The sequence below is a fragment of the Cibotium barometz genome, chromosome 3, assembly GCF_041138505.1.
Source record: "Cibotium barometz isolate CiBa-2024 chromosome 3, ASM4113850v1, whole genome shotgun sequence".
Classification (NCBI taxonomy): Eukaryota; Viridiplantae; Streptophyta; class Polypodiopsida; order Cyatheales; family Cibotiaceae; genus Cibotium; species Cibotium barometz.
The window spans coordinates 71,071,980-71,094,479 of NC_141048.1; the positions used below are offsets into that span (position 1 = coordinate 71,071,980).

Sequence of the window (22,500 nt, forward strand, 5' to 3'; positions counted from 1 at the left end):
CAGGAGGCTGGACAGTCAGTGAGTGGAGAGACCGTGGAGTCGGTGTCCCCTCCCCGTCTACCCACATTGCCAGAGACCCCGGTCTCTTCACCGATCCAGCCTGGCTCGGCTTCGCCAGAGATGCGCAGATCCCCGATCATACCTTTCACGAGGAGTAGGGCAAAGAGCCAGAATGAGGGGGTGGTCAGCAGACCAACCCTCCAGATTGTGACATCGCCGATATCAGCACTACTGATTGAGGTGTCAGGCTCAGACTCGCATGAGATATCAGATGAGTTTGGCTATGATTTTTTGAGATGCCTGGGAGCAGCAGGGCAGGGACAGACTACAGTGCGCGGTAGAGTGAGGATTCATGCCATATGCAGTGCCGCCAGAGCAGTTGTTGATGCATTGAGTTTGGCAGTGGCATTCTCCTTTCCACTATGTGGCTCCGCACAGGGAGAGTGGACGCAGGACAGAGTCTTGCACTGCATTCATGATCAGATTGTGGAGTTCTCACATCATGTGGGATGTTTGGATGTAACAAACATGTGGACGAGATTTTGGCAGTTGGCCAAGTTTGATGTACTCCCGCAGGCCTCGGGTCATGAGGAGATACATGTTGTGGTGCATTTGGTCACAGAGGTTGGGGTGTCGCCCTGTTATGTATATGTGCATGAGGATATGCTTGAGATAGATCAGGCTGTGCTGTTTCTGCGCTTGACTGATGTATGGACAGCGGATGCTTTTGCTAGAACTCCCGGCAGTGTACTCTTTTCGAGATCCGATCGTCGTATAGAGGGAGTGAATCTCTCTCGGATTGACAGATGGGACACTGATGAGTGGGCCTTGAGTAGAGGAGGCACGGTGGGCATATTAGCAGACACCACTCTATCAGATCACACACCCGTTGTACTTCAGATTGAGGCAGGAGAGCGGCGTATGGCTAGCTCTAGCCTGCGCATACCACAGAGTCTCTTGCTTGAGACATGTATGCATGAGCGGATTGCTACTATATGGTCACAACAGCAGTGGGATGAGAGATCGCAGGCAGAGTGTGCAGCCGAGGGCTTGCAGCAGATTAGTGCGATGTTGAGGGATGCGGCCCGAGAAAGACTGCAGCAGATCAGGGAGCAGCTTCGGGCTGTGAGACGCGGTCTTGTTTCGCTTCCGAGATTGCAGGAGAGACACACAGAGGATGAGAATTTGAGCATTGAGATAGGACTGGCCAGACAGGAGTTGCGCACCCTAGAAGAGTGCAAAGCTGAGTTCTGCTTTCATAGACAGGCAGCGCACTGGACACAGGTTGGTGATAGAGTGACGGCGGAGTTCTTTGAGATTACAGGGCCCAAAAATGGGAAGAAGGGCCTACACAGTTTGAGACAAGCTGATGGTACGGTGGCGACGGAGGCACTGGAGGTTAGGAGCATAGCGACTGAGTATTATACCACCTTGATGACCACGACTGCTCCAGCTCCAGAGGACATTGCATACCGAGAGCAGGTTTGGGCTCACACCAGCAGATGTGTCACGCCAGAGATGAGACAGTCACTCAGTATGCCTTTTCCAGATGAGGAGTTGTTGGACGCCCTATGCTCCTTATCTAGAGAGAGTTGCCCAGGAGCAGATGGCCTGACAGTAGATTTCTTTCTGCGATTCTGGGAGATTTTGAGGGCTGGCCTACGCTGTGCTTACCAGGACATCATGGACAGTGGTCAGATGCCTACGAGCCTTACTGATGGGCTGATTTACTTGATTCCTAAGGAGGGTGGGGACAGAGAGGATGTACGTTGCTGGAGGCCGATCACCCTCCTTGGGACTGCTTAGAAAATCATGGCGAAAGCCATTAGTCTTTGAGTACAGCCGTTACTGGATTGCTTAGTGCATGCCACACAGACTGGATTTGTCAAAGGACGCAGCATCCTTGACAACATTTTCACATTTTGGGAGGTGGCAGCCTTGGCCAGATTGCGTGGGGATGACACAGCCATTCTCTTGTTGGATTTTGAGAAGGCCTATGATAGAGTGGAGTGGTCTTTTCTGGAAGGCACTAGGCTTTGAGGCATCTTGGATCAGAGGGGTGGCAGCTATGTACGGCACAGCCCATAGTCAGGTGCTTGCTTGTGGGGGAGTGGGCCCTAGTTTTACTTTCTTGATCTGTTCGACAGGGCTGCCCATTAGCACCTTTTCTCTTCTTGTTTTTTGCAGAGGCGATGAGCAGTTACCTAAGGGCGAGTGAAGTTGGTTTGGAAGGGGTAATGCTCCCGCTTAGCGGGGAGATGTTGTTAGATGCGGAGTTTGCTGATGACACGGTGATGTATTTGCGGGGCAATTGGGCCAATCTCCTGCGTTTCCAGCAAGCTCTTGAGGTTTTTTGTGCAGCATCGGGTGCCAATATCAATTGGCACAAATCATGTGGTTTTTGGGTGGGCCCATCGCCCCAGGTTTCTTGGCAGCCATGCAGTGAGTTTCGTTGGATTACTGCGGGCAGTGCGTTACCTTGGCTGCCATGTGGGCATTGACATTTCACTGAAACAACAGATAGCTCCCCTGCTTCTGAGTATACGCAAAAAGTTGGTGTTTTGGAGCTCGGCTCGTCTTTCATTGGCAGGGAGAGCCGTGATTGTCAATCAGGTCTTACTGGCCACAATGTGGTATATTACCTCTTGCTGGGCATTTTCACGATCATGCATTGGACAGCTTCAGCGCTTGATCAGAAATTTTTTATGGTCAGGTCAGGATGGGCGGCCAGCCAGGGCCAAGGTGGCTTGGTCAGTGATTACACTACCCCTACATAAGGGAGGCCTGGGTATGATAGACCCCACTGCTCAGAGCCGGGCCTTGTTGGCCAAGTTGGTGGTTAGAGGTTTGATGCCCGGGGGAGAGCCTTGGAAGGAGCTCTTGACACAGCGCATTCATGATAGAGTCCCCAGCAGAGGGGGCCGTGGAGAGTGAGCCTTCGTTGGTTGTTTACAGAGATACGTCTGAGTGGTGGGAGTCGAAGGTTTGAGTACATAGTCTAATATATTAAAACTATTGTGAGGCATTTAGAAATAAAGATACAAAGTCACATTTAACCAAGATATTCACTCTCCGTTTTATCCTGCCTTATCACCATGAAAACTCATCAATAGGGCCATAGACATGGAGAGGTCATGGTTTATCTAGGTTGGGTTGTTTCAAATAACTAGCAATGCTAGAGACTTGAAAATCATTGGTATAGTAAAAGGAAACAGAGGAAGTGAAATCATCAAGGGCGTAGCACTAGACTCAAAATGATAATTAGAAAATGGAGCTCTAGTTGTTATTGAGGGAGGGGTTACATGTTTGGTTGAATGAGAGCTAACAAGAGAGGAGCACTGTGATGCTTTTCTATAGAAAGGGCCCAAATAATTAGCCCTAGCAAAAAGACCGTCATAGAAACTTTGACTACAACCCACACCACAATATTTATGTGGTTAGACTAGAATTTATTTTCATGTGTGGGAACTAGATCTACCAATGCTACACAAATGGGTCCGGGTTCACAATTCATTGTTGGCACTCCAATGGTCATAATGATGTTAGCTTCCCCCTCTCATTAAGGAGCCAACAAAGAGAACTTTGTTCTCATCTTTACCTCTAACATCATCTGCATCTCATATCAAGTCATTAGTATTCATTTATGAATGTTCATTTGATTTCAAGTAGACCCCTATAAATGACTACTTGCGCATGAACAACTTTAGAGCCTACATTGTATGGGAGTGACACTAGATATTGTGAAAGTAAAAGGTGTAAGCTTTCTCCTTTTTATAGTTTGGTCAAAGATTTGTAAGGACAAAAGATAGCTTTCATGTACTTTTTGGAATCTAAATGTGATGTGCCCGGCCCCGCTTAGGGCCTGAGACAAAGCGTCTTGATAGTGCCACTAGGCCTTTCTTAGGAAAATACTCACGTGCCCTTGGTTCAAGGGACATTGACGCTTTTTTCCCAATCTTTCATGGGCACAGCCGCCAATGCATTCCCCTACGATGAATGTTGTTACTTGTTCCTAGTGTAGATCTTCCAAATGTGGAATGTACCCGACTTATTGGTGTTACCCATCCATGATAAGGCCAAGCAGCCCGATCCCCACTTTCCACCCCGTACTCACCCATCCTTTGTTTCCTAATTACTACCACACTGTTTAACATTCACAAACAAGTTCCTTTACTTTAAACCTTAAAACAATTTTCTTTAAAACAGTGTCTTAGAAAACAAACCAAGACAAGTGAAGGCAGTGGAAAGCATTGTCTAGACAGACAGTTCCTATTAGAATTCACCCCTTCACAACATTAATTTGTTCAACTTTCTGACCAGACCACCAAAGTGGTTCAAGACAATATTCTTTGGTGGCAATTCTAAACTCAATCCATCACACTAATGTGTAGCTTACCCTCCTGGTTCCTCTCCTAGTGATTCTTGATGAAGTGGATACTCTTAATCCCTTGACACACATACACAATAACACACAAAATTGAAAGGTAGAGTTAGAGAGAGAGAGAGAGAGAGAGAGAGATGGATAGACAAGACACACTTCTCCCTTCTTCATTCATTAAAGATCATACAAAGACCAACAATTACAAGGGGTGTATCCCCCATGCTACACACCCATTCTTCAAGAAGATTCTTCCAAGAAACTCCCCCCTCACCACTCCACTTTTGGTAATTGCCTCAATGGCCCCTTTAGGTGCTCAGGCTTTCTTGGCTTAGGGTCCCACAAGCCCTTCCTTATCACCACACACTTCAAGAAATCACAATGCTATAGGAGACCTTTAGTCAAGGCTAGAGGAGGAAACTGCTCACCATGGAGTGCTGTACGACCTCCTGGATGACCGTATTTAAATTGCGTTCCTTGAATGATGTCATAAGGGAGATGACAAAAAGCACATGATAATTCACAGTGTACCACACCCAATGTAATGGGCAAGCTGAATTGACCAACAAAATTCTAATTAAGAAGATTAAGAAAATAGTGGAGGCTAACAAGAAGGATGGAGACCGGAAGCTAGACAATACTCTATTTGCCTTTCACACCTCCTACAAAGTGACTCCAGGAATGATCCCATTTAGGTTAGCATTTGGTTTGGAAGCAATGGTGCCAATAGAGTACATCATGCCTTCCCTAAGGTTGGTAGTGGAACATAATCTACTAATTGATGAATCTAGAGCACAAAGAATACAACACTTTTCCACTTTGAAAGAGGAGAGGCAAGCAACTACCCTCTTGGCAAAAACTATACCAAAAAGGAGGAAAGCATGGGCTGGCATGGCAAGAATAAAATTTTTAAAGAAGGGGATCAAGTGCTGATATACAACTCTAAATTGGGCAAGCATCGAGGAAAACTCAAGATTTGATGGATTGGGCCATGCATAATACATCAAGAAGTGGAACTAGGAGCCTTCACATTAAAAATAATGGATGGGACAATGCTAGCACAGATAGTCAATAGGTGCAAAAGAAGCCCTACTTTGAAGCTAACCCACCTAGAGAAGAAATAGTCAAAGTAAATGTAATACGGTGTGTGGAATGACAAGGTCTTAGCTCTAAGAGACAAAAAACCTCTAGTGAAAGGCCAAGGAGACCAGAAGAGCAACACAAGAGTGGCCATAAGAGGCATCAATGCAAAAAGAGGAAAAGAACAAATGAAAATCACATAAGTGGTGGTTGTAGTGTTTTGCATGCAGTTCAAGTCTAATGACATGACAACAAATGACCTCAAAGTAAGTAGCCGACGACTTCTCCTACTACTTGTTGCAGTAGAACCTTGCCTCCCAAGGGAAAGGGCAAGGCAATAGAGAGTAACAAAGTAGATGTCAAGAAATCTCACATAGGTATGGCCAAGGCCTTGGCACCATTTCCTCCTCTCGCTGTACCCAGCTTGCAAAAACAAGCAAACAATGGATGGGCCAACAAGACAGGTTTTCATGCTTTGGTGTCTTTGGATTGGGCGCACCTATCAAATCATAAGGGGGCTTATAGCCTCATCAAAGAATTTGTGGAAACAAACACTTTAGTACTCCTAGGTAAGCAACCCATATCAATCAATACTAATGTTGTAAGCCAAGCTTTGGGGCTCCCTAATGAGGGAGAAGCTAAGATTGGCAAGACATACACAGATACCAAGAAAAGGGTTAATGCACTAAATCAAGGATGTGATAGATCAGGACAAGAGGGCATAGTTCATTTTCTACCTACAAAGTTTAGCCCTCGTGGAAAAAGGAAAGGATATTTTTGCAAAAAACTATAATTGCTTGCGCATAGCAAAGAAGGGGGAGAAAATCAACTGGGCAGCAGAAAATCTGAGAAAAAGGGTAGCAACAACACTGTAACCATGAGGAAAAACCATTGTACCTGCCCACCTGAAGGCTTTGGGACAAGTGGCACAAGACAACCCAAAAGATCAAAGACAAAGCACTGTAGAGGGGTCAAAAAAAGTAGGAGAATCATCTAAGAGACTAAAAGAGACCATGAACAGGCAAGGCAAACTAAGCGTATATGGGGAGAGACAAGAAGAGGAACAAAAAGAAACCCTCATCATGAGACTACCAAATTGTACAGGAAAAAGAGGAAGCTTAACAAGCATGAAGACCCACAACAACAATAGTAGCAAACCCAATAGTAGCAACAGCAAGAAACTCAAGGGCAATAATGCCACAAGACACAAGAATAATAGCAGCAACAAGAAAGCCACCGAACCATTGAAGAAACCCACAAGGAAAACACACAACAAGGAATGTTGTGCTGTCACATCGCATAAGTGACACAAAGTGAGAAAGAGGAGGCACACTAGGGGAAGTTTGAGGTCATTTTTTTGCCCCCTAAGGAAGTTTGACCAAAAGATTCTTTCAAAAATTGGGCATGCGATAAAATTTTCACAAGTGATCTCAAAATTTGTCGGACCTTGCATTTCCTAAGACCAAGAGAAATAACCAACCTATAAAAAAAAACAAATCACTAGTGTAACTTGGTCTCAAGACCAAGCTATAACCTAGAGAGTGATCGTGGTCCTAATATCAAAAAACATGACCAAGCTTCTAGGAAAAAAAAAACTTCTTGTAGCTTGGTCCAGAGACCAAGCTATAACCAATGAGTGAGATCCAAAGATCAAGCCATATTTGTGTAGAGGTGCACCTTGGTCCTAGGAGCATGTTATACTCAATGAGTTTGTTACTAGGACCAAGCCATGAGGAAAACTAGTTATAGAATCATACTATGAGGAAAACAAAACAATAGTGTAGCTTGGTCATAAGAACAAGATATATCCAGCAAGCTAGATTGGAGTATACATATATATATATATGTATATATATTTATATACATATACATACACCCCGATCTTGGATTACCATGAGTTGCCACATGAATGGCTGTCCCAAGGTCACTTCATAATCTGCGTTGTTGCCAAAATCAACAATCACATATGTGTGCACGTAGTCTATGCCACAGCTCGTCATAGTCATGTTCTCTAGCAGCCCTAAAGGTTTGCCTGTTATCCCATGCGGGTTTTGCAAAGTGCCAGCTTCCCCTCACTTCTCCCCGCTTTCGTTGCTATGCTTTTTCTTGCTCCCATATGTAGGATTGCTGAGAACTGATGTTCACTGCGTCTTATGGGGAGATTTGTATTTCCATCCTCTATGTCGAACTGTTTAAAACTCACAGAATTGACTGACATTCCTTGCTTACCGTTTCTTGCGCTGCTATCTCCTTTCCATATTGCTTAGTGTAAAAATCTGTGACTTTTGCCATCGTGCCAAGTTACCTCAAGGGTTTGGTCTAATTTTTATCAAGTCCACCAATGATACTGTGCATGGCACAGGGGCCGACATGAGAGCTTGTAGGTTTGCCGTGTCACTTTCTTCTTCAAGCTCCCACGTCAGGGCTCATAGTGTCCGAAATACTTAGGTAGTGTCTTTACAGTGATAGGCTTTGTTCTTTGAAGAATCTGTTAAAAGGATGAGTTTACACCGCGTCAAGGCTCATAGTCTCTGAAATACTTGGGTAGTGTCTTTAAAAGTGGTAGGCTTGGTTGTGCAAGGACACCTCAATTTCTGATAGAGGAGGTTTTCCCTTGATCAGAAATTTACATCTCTTGTCTCTTATCTCAGCCCATAGCTCCTTTGCTTGGTTTTACTCAGAGGCCCTTGTCTCACCAAGTTACTTGTGGCTATACTCTCTTCTAATTCTTGGGCTTCTACTGCCTCACTTGGTTTTGTAGGCTGCTCTAGAGACACCTTGTTGGGCAATTTCTGTAAAATAGGAGTTAGTGCATAACATAATACTCAATAAATTACTTACCACCTGCAAAAACATCCAAACATAAACATGTTATGAAAATCAATCAATCTTTGGGTACTGACCAATTGGTACCCAATTGTTCTTGGTCTTTTCTTGGTTTCAATCCTGAAACCATTCTTTTCTTTTTACCAGGGTACCCCATTCTTGGCAGCAATTCCAATGTTCTGCCTGAATTCTTCTCGATTCTTAACTTTTTTTTAAAAGGAATTAGTCATCCGACTATCCAGATGTTAAACAGTACTAAGTCATATTTAAGACAACTTTGCCAGACTGTACATTCCATCGAAAGAAGAATTTATTTTTTTTATATTTTCATTAAAGAAGGATAGTCCCAGTGACACATGTATTACAAGTACCTCTATCTGAGGCATGATGGGATTACCATGCGAGTGGATTTACCTAAGCACAACTACTATGACGTGACCAAATTACCAGTCAACAACACTTTGAGTGAACCACAAGGTCCTCCAAGAGATCCAATCACCAGATTGTTTACAGAGAAGAGGATAACCTATGGCTCTTTGAAGTGGAAGGGCAAGAAACCCTAGCGTGATGTACGTCACACACCGACAAGGCAATAATGGAACCTTACACATATATCCTAGAGCATTTTCTTGAAGATGAGAAGGAAAACCAAGAGTGGATGCATGTCCTCCCAACCATATGACACATGTACCATAGAACCAAAGGCGACTTTCTATGATGGGGACAGCTATGATGTCATCCCCATCTGTGTGGTGACCCCGATCTTGGAGGAAGAGTTGCTCAAATTGAAGATCACTACAGATACATGGAAAAAAACACAAGTGAATGAAAAATGAACAATGAGTGTGACCATGATGGGTACATGACGGCGGAGGATAATCTAGTAACAATCGGTGGTCACTATAATGGGCTCATAACGGCTCAGCGCATTCTTCAAGATGGTTTATGCTCGCTATATTTATTCAGGGATGCTGTGATACATGTAAAATTTTGCGACATTCGCCAGAGGCATGCAACCAAACCCACCAACCAAGCTAACATGGCTCTGCAAGTCTCGTTGGCATGGCTGCCATTTGAGAAATAGGGTATAAATTTCATAGGCACGATCAATCCTGTAGGAAGCTACTAAAGATTGCAGCTCATCCACCGTGGAAAAGTTTCCCTATGAAAATACCTTGTGCAGGTTTGGCTCTCCACTTTATGTTTCTAGCTTCAAGGCACTCATTATGTCAATAAGCTTCTGCCTAACATTTTCTACAGGTCCAAGATCTTCCACCGAAAGTCTTGTTCTTACTACCCCATAGCAAATAGCCAAGCAGAGAGTAAAAATAAGGTACTGATCTCTCTGCTCCGCTAACTTGTCATCAGCATCCCTCCTCATGGGGGCCACAGGCTATTTTGGGTGCTACTTGGGCATACAAAACCGCATTCAAGGCCACAACTCATCGCTCGCCGTTTCAATGAATATTTGGCCTAGAGGCAATAGCACCAATGGAGTTCCAATACCAGTCAACTTGCTCAGGGTAGACTCCGCCATGGCAAGAACTCAGGCAAATGCAACACGTCTCCCTGAGCTCAAAGAAGAGCGCCCATTGGCAGCAAAAGCGTAACTGAGTAGAGCATCAAAGAAGAACATCTTGGCATAATAGATATTTGAAGACTTGCACATTTGGCAAGGGCTATTTGGTGCTTCTTTTTGAGGCTAAATCTGTCAAGAAAGCACAGAAGCTGCTTTTGGTGTGTTAAGGACCTTTCGTAACTGATGAAATCTTGCCACAAGGTGTTGTACAGCTCAGAACGTTGTCAAAAATTACCATGGGTCATGCCTGAAACCTTATCTTGTCACTGCAGAGCACTACAATTCGCCCCTTCAAGATTGGCTTGTAACATGCCAAATACACTAGACAGTGAATGTGTCGAGAAAAGGCTGCCCCATGGGAATATTTGAGGCACCAAGACATGTACACAAGAGATGGCACGTAAGTTATAGGCTGCCTTAACTATCTAGCACGAGGCATTCTTCTGTAAAACAAAAGATAACTTCCTTCTAAGTTGGTATATCTTATCACTACGATTTCTCTCTATTTTTATATAGTATCTACCTCACACACAATGTGTGTGTGTGTGTGTGTGTGTGAGAGAGAGAGAGAGAAGACTAGACATTCAAAGAAACAGACCATGATCATCATCATGGGGCCCGAACAAAGAGCAATGCCGTGTGTCGGGCCCATTGTCGCCATGATCATCATGACCCGTAATTAAGAGCAATAACAGCAAACCCCTACATTCTACCAGGCAAGAGAAAGCCGCCCACTTGCAAAAATAAGGTTTAGCACCACAAACCCAACTGGAGATCTATTTGCTACAGCCAGCAATAGATCCTCTGGGCATCCACCAGGAGCAATGCGCACGTGAATCGTAAGCTCCTACAGACAAGGTTTAGTCACAAGACACCAAAATGTACAAAACCAGTGAGAACCTGCATAGAGTTGGATAGATACCATGTATCTCAATCCCACAGAGGCAAATATACATTGTTTTTCGTAACCAATAGCTACCTACACTAGCACCAAACACCTTAGGCACTACATGCACAGGCACCTCCTATCGTTATGCGTCCACTGCCTGAGAGATACCATCCCCCGCTAGGCTGTCGGCCTCATCTTCAATCAAGACAATTGTCTCCCCGGACCTCTGTTGAACATCAAACAACACATTATCAATACACAAACATATCAACACTTCTTAGATGTCAAAAAATGTCACTTCGTAAATACTCAACCCGGATGAGCTTGTTGACCATAGTTGTTCTCCCATGCTGCCCTCATCACTGCCTTCCTTGGAGCCATCTTCCTTGGAGCCTTCCGATGTGGAATCCGTCTTGGCTGGTGAACTCTCATCCCTAGGCAGTGGCACTCCTATACAATGTGGCACAAAATCTCCAGAGTGATCAGTCTCGATAATCTGCAGGTGTGCAAGTGTCTCTACCACATTGGAGGCAGTCGGCCTCTTGTAAGGATCTGAATGCAGCATGTCTCTTATCAATGTCTTCATCTTAATCCAACTCTCATTGCTCGAGGGCAGGTATACCAACACACTCTCCTCCTTCCCACAAATATGTTTCCACCCTTTGGTCTTGTAGGGTTTCAGCTTTCTCAGGCTTACTCCATTCAAGAGGTAGAGCAAATCAAGGTATATGGTTCCCATGGAGAAGATGTCTGCCGAACGTCCCCTACAACATTCTTGAGACTCGAAAAGGGGTGTTCCAACTTGCGCCGCAGACTTTGACAGCTTCTTGAAGTGCTTGGCGAGACCAAAATCAAGCCACACGGGGTATACGTCTAACTTCTGGGCTGAATCCTGTAAACTATTCACAAATATCCCCACATTTGAAGGTTTCACATCACGATGCTTGACGCAATTGGCATGAAGCGTTGCCAAGCCCCGAGCCATGCAAAGCATCCAATCCAAAATCATGTATCCAGCTATCTTCCGCTCCTTGGCTTCTTTCCACCACCTAAACCTGCAAGGCGCTGCGAGAAATTCTCCCAGATCTGTATCCACAAAAGGGTAGAGAATAAAATACATATCATTGCCCTGTTCGTATGACGCCCTCAAGCTAAGAAGATGCGGATCTTTTGGGAGACGTTGAAGCATCTCTAGCTCACGGCTGGCAGCCTCTTGTTCGTCCGCACCAACAAATCTTAGCTTCTTGCGGGCAAAGCTCACTTCACCCTCCTTCACCTCGTGCACGGTCCCAAAAGCCCCGCGTCGCATCCTGCTGCCCCTGACATCACAAAAGGGCACACTTTCATAAATCTTGAGGATGCGATGCTCCTTTTCGTCGAAGAACACGGCACAATACCGACTCTGTGCCTCATAAAGATCGTGTTGGAAGACCGCTGTCAAACCAGGGACCTTAGCAAGTTGCTCAGGAGAGTACGGGAGCCTACTGTCACATAACCCGGCTTTAGCTAATGCGAAGATGACCTCCCTGGGAAAGAAATCCGGCATACTATCAATTATCTTCCAAGTGATGCCCATGACCTTAGAAATAAAGTGACCCACTGTCATAGTAGATCTAGTGGTAATCTTCAGGTCTAAAAGTGGCATCTGCACAGCCTCTGGGCCAAACCTGGCAATCAACTCCTCCATTAGTTCGTCTGGATGCAGTTGCATGCGCTTCTTCGGCTCACTTTCTTCTGCGACATCAGGACCACTTCCTTTGAGGCGGAAGACTAAGTGAACAGTGCAGGATTTGTGGATGCCATAATAGCTCAATCTCCTCATAGAGTCCAACTGTCTGCCTGCAAAGATGAGCCTTTGCTCCTGAGGAAGAATGCCCAAGCGAGCATGGATAAGTGCCTGTAAGGAGAACACCTTTTCTCTCACGCCCAAAGTGACAGCTATGCTTTGGCCATGCTTCACGAAGATCTGCATCGTGCCATCCTCGGCAACCAACATGCTGCTCTTCTCCTTCTTAGGACGTAGGTCCTCCATAAACCTCCTCCTACGTACGCTTGTTCTGCAAAAGCGAGGCGTAACCCTCGGCTCTAACTGGCACGGAGGTGCGAATGTTTTTAATAAAAAACAGCCTAGCCAAAAGTGGAATTTGTTAAATAAAAAAACGGCCTGCCGATAAGTTCAAGTTCTCTTGCTGTGCAAGTTTTTGCCGCCCTTCAACTGGTGTCCTTTGCTGTTTTTGCGCCTTCAGGTATGTTACACCTCAATTGCAAAAGCTCATAATGTTGAAGGCTTTAGGGAAAGATAAGGCAAAAGGACCCTCTTTCCTATAAAAAGGCATGAACTACGCCTCTTTTCTATTGTAATTACTACTTTGTACATTGCGACAACATCATGACCTTTTGCAAGCTAGGCGTAGCATACCTAATTAGGTGCAGTGGGATTTTGTTATATCTAGGCCTTCATGCCACGTCATTGTCGGTGCCCAACAAGTTACAGGTTAACCCGCATGAATGAACATGCGGTTGAACAAAAAAATGTTCATTCACCACCCTACACACTCACGAGGGACTTGAACCCAAGACCCCACGTAAGAGGCAAGCAACTTAACCATCCAAACGTGTGCGCGATGGTGAAATGGCCAGCCAGTGACGTTTGAACATACTTATGTTCAAACACTGGCTGGCCACGAAAAAAAAGGGTGCCGGTTGCCAACGGCGATTGCCTGCCACACCGGTGGGGCAGGCAATCGCCACGGTGGCAACTGTACCAAGAAGTATCGTTAGCCTGTGTGATGGGGGTAGGAAGCCTAGTTAGGCTCATAATGTTGAAGATTATAAAGAATGATAAGGCAAAATGACCCTCTTTCCCATAAACGAAAGTGCCCAAAACTTCATGTGTTTTGAAATCACAAGGAGTGAATGTTGGGTGTATTAATGAAATGTGCTTCTTCTCTCGGCTCACTCGTCTGCACCCTTGCTGCGGTTAGCCTTTGGCTACGACTCGTGCTCTTTCTCTCCGCTTATACACACACCTACCCGCAGACAAACAGCTCTTTCCTTCAATTTTCCATTGGAGGTTAGCTCTTTTGTTGGGCTTTATTGCTTCTTTATCCCTAGCATAGAAGGGGAAAATGTCTAACACTTAAAAATGTGAAAACAAATGGCATAGTTTATTGAAAAAAGGATGGAGAAACAGCAAAAGTTGTAGGTAGGCACTATTTTGAATATGAAAAGTGCGACTTTGCTTTCAAATTGTTGGGTTCTAAAGTCTTCCTATTATCTTACTCATGAGAGCTTTGCATTGCAAAAAAGTAACATAAACTCAAAATTTGAGGTTTGTACAAGCCCAAGGGTCCTTTCTATAGGTTTTTCACAATCTTTAGGAAGCCAAAAACAATTAACTTGAAGAATAAAAGCTCTCTGCACCTTTTAAAAAATCTCTCCTCCTTACACTTTTGAGCTTACTTCAATTAGCGCTTGTTATCCATTTAAACACTTTTGTGTTGCCCTTATGTGGTTATGGTATCTAGGGTTTTCTTCTACCTTGAATTTATCGAGAGAGAGAGAGAGAGAGAGAGAGAGAGAGATTATTTTTGTATGTATGTGTGCACATCTAGATTATATTTGTATGTATGTGCGCACATCTCGATTATATATATGTGCACACATCTCGATCATATGTACGTTCGGAGGTGAGTTTGTTCCTTCATGATTGATAACTTTTGATGCATTGTTCCATAGCTTGTTGGTAATATTTCAACTTCATGGTTTGGTGTTTATCCTCATGAATAGATGGCGATCATGTGTCTTTTGAATGGTTAATGGTCACTTCATGTCTTGATGATTATCTTAAGCCTTTATGATTGGGATGATTTTTCTTGATTCTTGGAAAACCAAAAAGCCTAGATTTTGAGTAGTTCCATTTATGGTCATGCTACACCTAAAGGGATGATGGAACTTGTCTTTTGAGCTTTGCTTAAAGAGAGGATAAGCTTTGATGAAGAGGGTAGATGATGACCTTGTTGCATATACTAGAATGGGTTACTCAAAGCTAATAGCAATAAATGGTTTGCATGTCAAGAAATAGGACTTCTTAGTTCTAGGATTGCATTCAAGATTGCTTGAAAAGTTTCCATGCTTGATGGTTATGTGTTCTTGCTGATTTTCTCTTGACAAATCCTTTCTTAGAAAGGTTATGTGTCCATTACCTTGTATAAGGGATAAGAGAGTTGCATGGAATGTTGATGTAAGTACTTAGATGCAATTCTTTTGATACCTCAATGAATTGAAGGATTGTGTTCATTGTCCTTGAAAGCATGACATGTGATCTTCTTGCGTAAGTGAAGACATAATTTGAGATAGATTGTAAACCTCTTGAGCGTTGAATAATTGAAGGACAATGATTCATGCCCAAGACTTTCTTTTGCTAGTTCTCAAGTCTTTGAAAAAAGGAAGTAGGCTTAGTACGGTCTCATGATTAGCTAGATTAGCTTGGTTGTTATATACCTGCGGGCAAGAGGGAAACCTGACATGGTTGGTCCACTTGTATGATAAGGAATGCCTAGAGTGGTTGATCCAAGTATTGCTAACCTTTTTTTATTGCAATAGTAGGAGATGTTGATCTCAATTGAAGCTTCTTATGCGCGCCTTCTATGCATTGGTGTGGTTTTGATTGGTATTTTATCTTGCACAGCAAAGCGTGGTGTGAGATTGGTTCATACAAGACTCCACCAATCCCCAAATCTCCCATATTTTTGACTTTCTTTGTATAGTTTAGTGGGAGATCTTGGAGTTGCGCAGAAGTTACCAGTTCTTCACTGTGATAGTCAGAGTGCTATTGCCTTGGCAAGGAATCCGGTGTTTTATGCAAAGACAAAACACATTGATGTGCGACATCATTTTGTTCGAGGATGCCTGGTAGAGAAGAGACTTGACTTGGTGAAGATACATACCAGTGAGAACACAGCAAACACCCTTACTAAGAGCCTCTCCAGTGATTAGTTTTAGGATTGTTTGGGCATTACGTGAAGATGCTATTATTCTTCACTGTTTTGTATACTTTTTATAGTTGTTGGCATCTCACATTGGCCATTTAGTGGAAGAATGTTGGGTAAATGGCCTCAGTGGCCGACGCCCACCGCCCATCACTAACACTTACTAACCATAAGTGTATAGTATATACTAGTGAGCCACTCACTTTTAGTATTATCATTACCGATAATACAGAAGGAGAGGGCAAGGCTCTCCCTCACCACTCCTATGTGTCGTCTCTCTCGCGCGCTCTCTTCCTCTCGTCTCAGCAGTTCCTTACTTCTGCGCACCGCTTCCCTTCATTGTTTCCCAATCATTGTGAGGATTTCTTCCTGCATTCATTAGAGACTATAAATACATAAGATGAATGGAATAAATTATTAGTATACAAAAGATGCAAGAATATACCTTGGATGTGAGTTTGGTAAGATAACATTTGGATCTCTTTCGGGATAAAATCTATAGATGGTGCGATCAAGCAAGGATGCCCTCTCTATATGGTATCTTTCTTTAAATAATGACATTTGTGCAACACGACGAGAGCTACCAACATCAAATAAGTCTTGTATAACATCCATCAAACTCCAAAACATCATTTTAAAATATTCGGCCTAAAAATACAATTCAATCATGCTTCTATTTGTAGGTTGAAGGCAGCATTCACATGCTTTTGCAATAACAGAACACAACACCCTAGATAATTCAGATCCAACCTAAAAAAAATCTAACCTCAATGACCAAGCACTCTAAAATATTGATTTTGCATATCAAACATGAGCTCGCTCAAACCTCCTCCATTGAAATTTCAATTTAGAAAAGAGAGGAAATGAGGGAGTCGTACTAGACTACTCTCCTTTTGACAAGGCTTCCTATAGGGCCCAATTTGGGTGTGCCATGCCACAATCTCTGGCTGTCAAAGACTCGACATCTAATGTCCCACATTTTCCAAACACTGAAATCCATGCAGATTGTGAAGGAACCTTTCAAGAGGAGGATTGCGAACAAGAACACAAACCGCGCAAGTGCTCTAAGAATTGGACTTGTGCAAAAGCCCTTAAGCCTATACAAGTGAGCACTATCTTTGACGGTGGTAAATTTGGAAGGGCAGGAGAGAACTCAAAGTTTTGGGATCAAATAGGAGATTTGCTGCAAAAGGACAACAATTCCTAGATAGTGCAATTGTTTAAAGCAGATGTCCATTACTGACTTGAGAGCTCTAGAAGAGCTTATGGACTCCTATCTTGCAAAACAACATAGGTTTTTTACTAATTTGTTGAATGAAGTGGAAAACATAGAATAGTTAAAAGAGAGAGAAAAGTAGGAGAAAGAGGATAGATGGAGGGCCGAGCAGCGAGAACAAAGATGTGTGTTTGCGAATGCGATGATCATTCTCACTTAAAGACTTCCTGGAGAACATCGAGTGCTAGCTTCATGAAGCCAATGGAAAACTTATTTGAGAATCTTTTAGATGAGAAGGGGGCAAAAGGTACAAGCATCGTAAGTGGTCGAAGGTGATGCAATTGATCAAATTGAGGACTATAATGGACAACAAGTTTAGCAATCCCACAAGAAGGGCAAATTTGGGTGTACAAGGCATTCATAGAGGTGGGAAGCACTATACAAAGAAGTGGGATTTCCACACCCTGCACAATGTTTGAGTATCCTAGGCCAATTGGCGCTTCTTCCCATAGACTTTCCTTCTTGTACAATTGGACAGTAACTAATCCTGGTACTTAAAATAAGGTCCAGCTAGTGCAGATTGGACTTGCCCCTTACTTTCAAAGTTTTCTTGCTCTCTAAATCCCACATTGGCTATCAACATCAACATTTAGGCATTCATGATTACCATATGATTGGCATTAACTGTCTGGTACTCACAACCAAGTTTTCTTTGAGAGCAATGCGGACAATCTTAGTGACAGTAGACACAGATATAGTCTCTCTCTCTCTCTCTCTCTCTCTCTCTCTCTCTCTCTCTCTCTCACACACACACACACACACACACACACACACACACACACACACACACACACACACACATTGCCTCCATGCAAGTCCACATGTTAGCATAGTATTTTTCTCCACAAATATATTTACTATTGCAATTCTAACAAGTTTTGCTACTAATGGTTATGGGGGCATTTATACCAGGACTAAGGAGGAAATATAAGCTAGCTTCCATATGAGTACACATCAACATTGATGTTTTGATAAATTTGATAGTGTTCACACTTCCAGATGTGCAAACATTGCCCGACTTTTGCGTCGTAGGCATTGCAATGGTGTCTGCTGTGACGTGCCAGGGAATGAATCTCATGGATGTGCAAAAGATTCTACCATCTTTTCTTGCATCATGTCTCCTTTGTTGTTGAAAAAATTGAAGACACATACCATAGACCATTCAATGACCTAAGACATAGAACTATCCAAATCTACATTTATACATGTTATTGAAAAAGTTAAAGACACATACCATGGACAATTCAATGACCTAAGGCATAGAACTACCAAAATCTACATTTATACATAGGAAGCCAATTAAATGGTCTGACATCGAAAAAATAACATGTTCCAAACCTTTGACCAAGATGAGTTCAAAAGTAAACCCTTGTCTTTTTCTTATGTTGCCCACATGATGAAGTTATGTATCTCACATTAAACTCCATCAGGGCAAGCAACTCGTTGGCATAAATAAAGTAGTAGGGGGTGGCTGTTCAACTCTATGCCAAAACTAATTCAAAATTGGCAAGAGGAGTGTATAGTCAGAATACATATTCAACATTGCCAAGTAATGAGGGTCTAAACAAAGCAGGACCCAAAGAATGGTGTACTATAACTAAGCTGTGCGGTGCCAAATGCATGTTGCATGCATGGATCTACAATAACGTTCAATACTCCATCCTTAATATTACCTAAGTTGCAATGTTGCCACCCTAGGAATTTACATCATAGGCCATGCTTAGCTAGTCTAGAACTAAAAAGGTGAAACTTGAATGAAAGTGAGCAATATCTTACCATTTACCAATGCCAATCAAGAGGTTTGTTTATCATGCACACCTTATCAAGTGAAAACACTCAAGACCAACAAAATTCTTTTCTTTTCAAAGCATCAATAGCACTATATCACCTGTACAAGCTTACAACAGACCCTATTCTCTCTTCTAGATGGATATCCTCTAAGAGGTTCAGCTCTCAACTTTCTGAAGTTCACAACGATAATTCGAGGGTACACTTGCATAGCATAAGCCAAGGAAATGGAGAAAGGAAATTTTTGTTTGGGCTGATAGAAAATGGATTGTTGCACAAAGTTGCTGGTTTCAATTTGCATCGCCTTCATGAAAAGCCTCAAATTGTCAAGGGTCCCAAGATAAGAAAAATGGGTTCAACTACCCCCACACGGTGCAAAGAGACAAAGGGTGCAACAGAATGGGTAGTGAACAACCCAAATGCACTTTCATGAATGTCAAACTATGCACATTGGCCTCCGCATCTTAATTTTGACTGGTACACGAGCAAAGATAAAAGACCAGAAGTCTGGCACAAAGCGTACCTGAAGAACACCTGCGGCCTCCTGGGCAAGCTTCTAGAAGGCAGGGGTCGCAGCCCAAAACAAGGCCATGCAACCCTTGCCCGAGAAGGTAGGGGTCGTGCAGCTGTGGCCCGTGCCTTCTAGGGCAGAGGTTGCACGGCCCTATTTTGGGCGCAACCCTTGCCTTTAAGGGCAGGGGTCGTGTGGCCCTTGCAACTCGACTAGGTTGCAGTCCTGTTTGGGGCCGCATCCTCTGCCCTCCTAGGCAAGGGCCACAACCCTTAATAGGGCTTGCCTGGCCCTTTGGGCTTGGAATCCTCTTGGGCTGGGGCCTCTAGGGCCAAGACCCAGCTGTGCCATCGTAGAGAGAGAGAGGGTGTGACGTGCCGCCACGGGGCAGAGACTCTGTCTCTGTGCATGCGCGCGCGTCTCTCCTCTCGCCCATGCTCGTCTGCGCCCGCGCCTGCCCTCCCTTCATGCCCGCTTCCTCCTGCCCTGCCTGTTCCCTCACGCGCGCGCTCTGTGTGGGTGCGTGTCTGTGTGTTTGTGTGTGTGTGTGTCTACGTGTATGTCTGTGTGTGTGTGTGTTTGTGTGTGTGTGTGTCTGCGGGTATGTCTGTGTGTGTGTGTGTGTTTGTGTGTGGGTGTGTGTGTGTGTCTTTGCATGTGTTTGTTTGTTTGGGGGAGGGAGTGTTTTCTATTGTTTGTTCGCTTGTGTGTATGCTTGGTGTTTTGCATGTTTGTTTGCGTGTGTGTGTTTGGTGTGTGTTGTTGGTGGGTAGGTTTAGGGTTTGTGGGCGGCATGGGGTCTCTCTTTTGGGGCTTCTTGTCAGATCTGGGGGCTACTTTTTCTACAGCTCGGATGTTCGTTCCTGGGTTGGATTTAAGTAGCGATGCCTTCTCTGGTTGGTGGCGGTGCGTCTTCTGCAAATGTTCCTCTCTCCTCGCTCCTTCCTTCATTGGCAGTTCGGTTCTTGAGGCCTTTTCTTTGGCCAGTTGGAGATTGCAGCACAGGCAGTATAATGTACCTCCAGCGATGTTCTTCAGGAGGTTCTTGTGAATGCTCGTTTGGGATATAGGATCCTTTTGCCCTCGGGGTGGATTGTTGTCCGTTCCATGCCCTCTACTCTTCCTTCTGTACCATCTTCTTTTGTCCTGTGTGCAAGAGGTTTCCCCTTGTACTTTGAAAGGGGTTTAAGTCCCCCTTATCTCTTGTAATACTTGGCCATTTGGTCTCTTGAAGTAATGAAAGGGTCAAAGCCCAGTTGAAACTGTAAAAGAGAGAGAGAGAGAGAGAGAGAGAGAGAGAGAGAGAGAGAGAGAGAGAGAGAGAGAGAGAGAGAGAGAGAGAGAGAGTACGTGGGTGTGCGTGCATCTGCATGTACGTGTGCTTGTGTGCGCGTGGGTGTATGTGTGGGTGGGTGCGTGGGTGGGGGGTGCGAGTGTGTGGCTGTCTGTGTATGTGTGTGCGTGGTGTGTGTGGATGCACAAGTGTGTGGGTGCTTGTGTGTGTGTGGATGCACAAGTCTGTGGGTGCTTGTGTGTGTGCGTGCATGCGTGGTGTGTGTGGATGCATGAGTGCGTGCATGATTTTTTGTGTGTTTGTGTGTGAGTTTGTGTGGGTGTGAGTGTGTCGAGTTTGGGCGTAGGCCGCGCTCTCTCTCTCTCTCTCTCTCTCTCTCACTTTAGTGAGGACTCCTCTTCTTTTTAGAGGTGTTTTTAATGCTTTCTCATCCAGGTCCTTCTCCCCCCTTTGTCTCTTCCTCGTGCTTGAGATGGTGAAGCCTAAAGAAGCTACGGACGTGTAGCCCCCAAGTAGCCTGTTGGATGGCTCTCTTCTCTCTCGCTCAAAATCTTTATTGAGAGGTGTAGTGGGCGCTTTTGTGTTTGCTGGTCTTGCAGCACCTGCGGGGTGGTGCTCCTTTGGCTTCAGTGTCAGTGCCTCGCTTTACTGTTTTGGGTGGTGGCTACTGAGCAGATTTTGTAGATGTTGGCCACTGATGCGCGTGGTTCCCAGTGTGACTTGCCTGCTCTGCTGGTGTTTACCTCCGTGAGCCTTTCCTTTGTTCGATTTCTTCATCGATTTTCTCTTGGTGGCTTTCTCCTTTCCATTCTTGAGTACTTTAGTGTATCCTCGCCTCTTTCCCTCTTTTTGTATCCTATTGGCTTCTTCTCTGAGAGTTCTCTCGCATCCTGCGCTCATATCTCGGGGACCCATCCTTCAAAAGCTAGCTAGATATCTCTCCTCTTTGGTGGGTTGGGTTGGTCTTCCATGGAAGCTTGTCCTTTGTAGGGTGCAGTTTGGTCTTCTTGGTGCAGTTTTGTGTTGTAGTTCTAGTTGTGATTGACCATGGTGGCTTCTCCAGCAACCCCCTTTCTTTTTACCGGTTGTTGCATGTAGCTTCGTCGTCCCTCTTTACGAGGGGTTTTTTCCCCTAGCTTTTCTTTGTAATAGTCTTTAGCTTCTGTTAGCTTGGTCATGTACTGTTTCTTGTTCGCTTTATGCCTTCAAGAATATTTTTTTTTCTCTTTTGGTATAATGGTGCATCCGACTCATAATGTGAAGCTAGATACAACATTATGCCTTGTATATAAGTACCCTCATCAATTTTATTTAGAACACACAAAACCCACATTGCAAGAGACAACCATATTTGCATTACCATGACATCATACAAAAAGGCTAAGACAAATTTGTACATCAAAATTGTCCAAAACTATATCACCTATATAAACACAAAGCCATAAACACGATCATAAACACATAACTTGCCATAAAGTCACAAGATACTATAAATTTCCATGAAATTCCATAAGACATATTATCTTACCTAATTAAAGTCCAATTGATATTTGGCCTTGATGCACAAAATCCTCAAGAAGGGGAATAAGACTACTACTGCAAACATAGTTTTCCTCATGCCGTTGCATTATACCAGATGGCTTGCGGTTGAAAATATAAGTGCAAAATACCATAGACCATATGCATAAACCATAACAATAACTATAAACAACCATAGCCATAACCATAATCAAAACCCTAACAAAACATGACCATAACAAAACATAATCATAAAACAAAGTTTACATGAAATTATGAGTTGCCATAAATAGAAGTTCAACACTTACAAAATATGCATGAAAAGTCTCCCATTTTTTGATTCCTAGATGCAAGCTCCCCACACTCTCCA

General features: G+C 43.9%; 1 protein-coding gene across 1 annotated transcript; it reads right to left on the reverse strand.

Moving 5' to 3' along the window:
• Positions 1-10,725: 10,725 nt before the first annotated feature.
• Positions 10,726-12,913, reverse strand: LOC147640499 (uncharacterized). Its single transcript, XM_086781314.1, has 2 exons — positions 11,067-12,913; positions 10,726-10,978 (listed from the first exon to the last, which is right to left on the reverse strand). The coding sequence occupies exons 1-2, from the start codon at positions 12,782-12,784 to the stop codon at positions 10,954-10,956; spliced, it is 1,743 nt and encodes a 580-aa protein (XP_086637440.1). The 5' UTR covers positions 12,785-12,913; the 3' UTR covers positions 10,726-10,953.
• Positions 12,914-22,500: the final 9,587 nt, after the last annotated feature.

Coding starts and splice junctions, on each gene's coding strand:
- LOC147640499 (XM_086781314.1), bottom strand. CDS start 12,784: ATGGAGGACCTACGTCCTAAGAAGGAGAAGAGCAGCATGTTGGTTGCC. Junction 10,979..11,066: donor TGGTCAACAAGCTCATCCGG/GTTGAGTATTTA, acceptor GATGTTCAACAG/AGGTCCGGGGAGACAATTGT.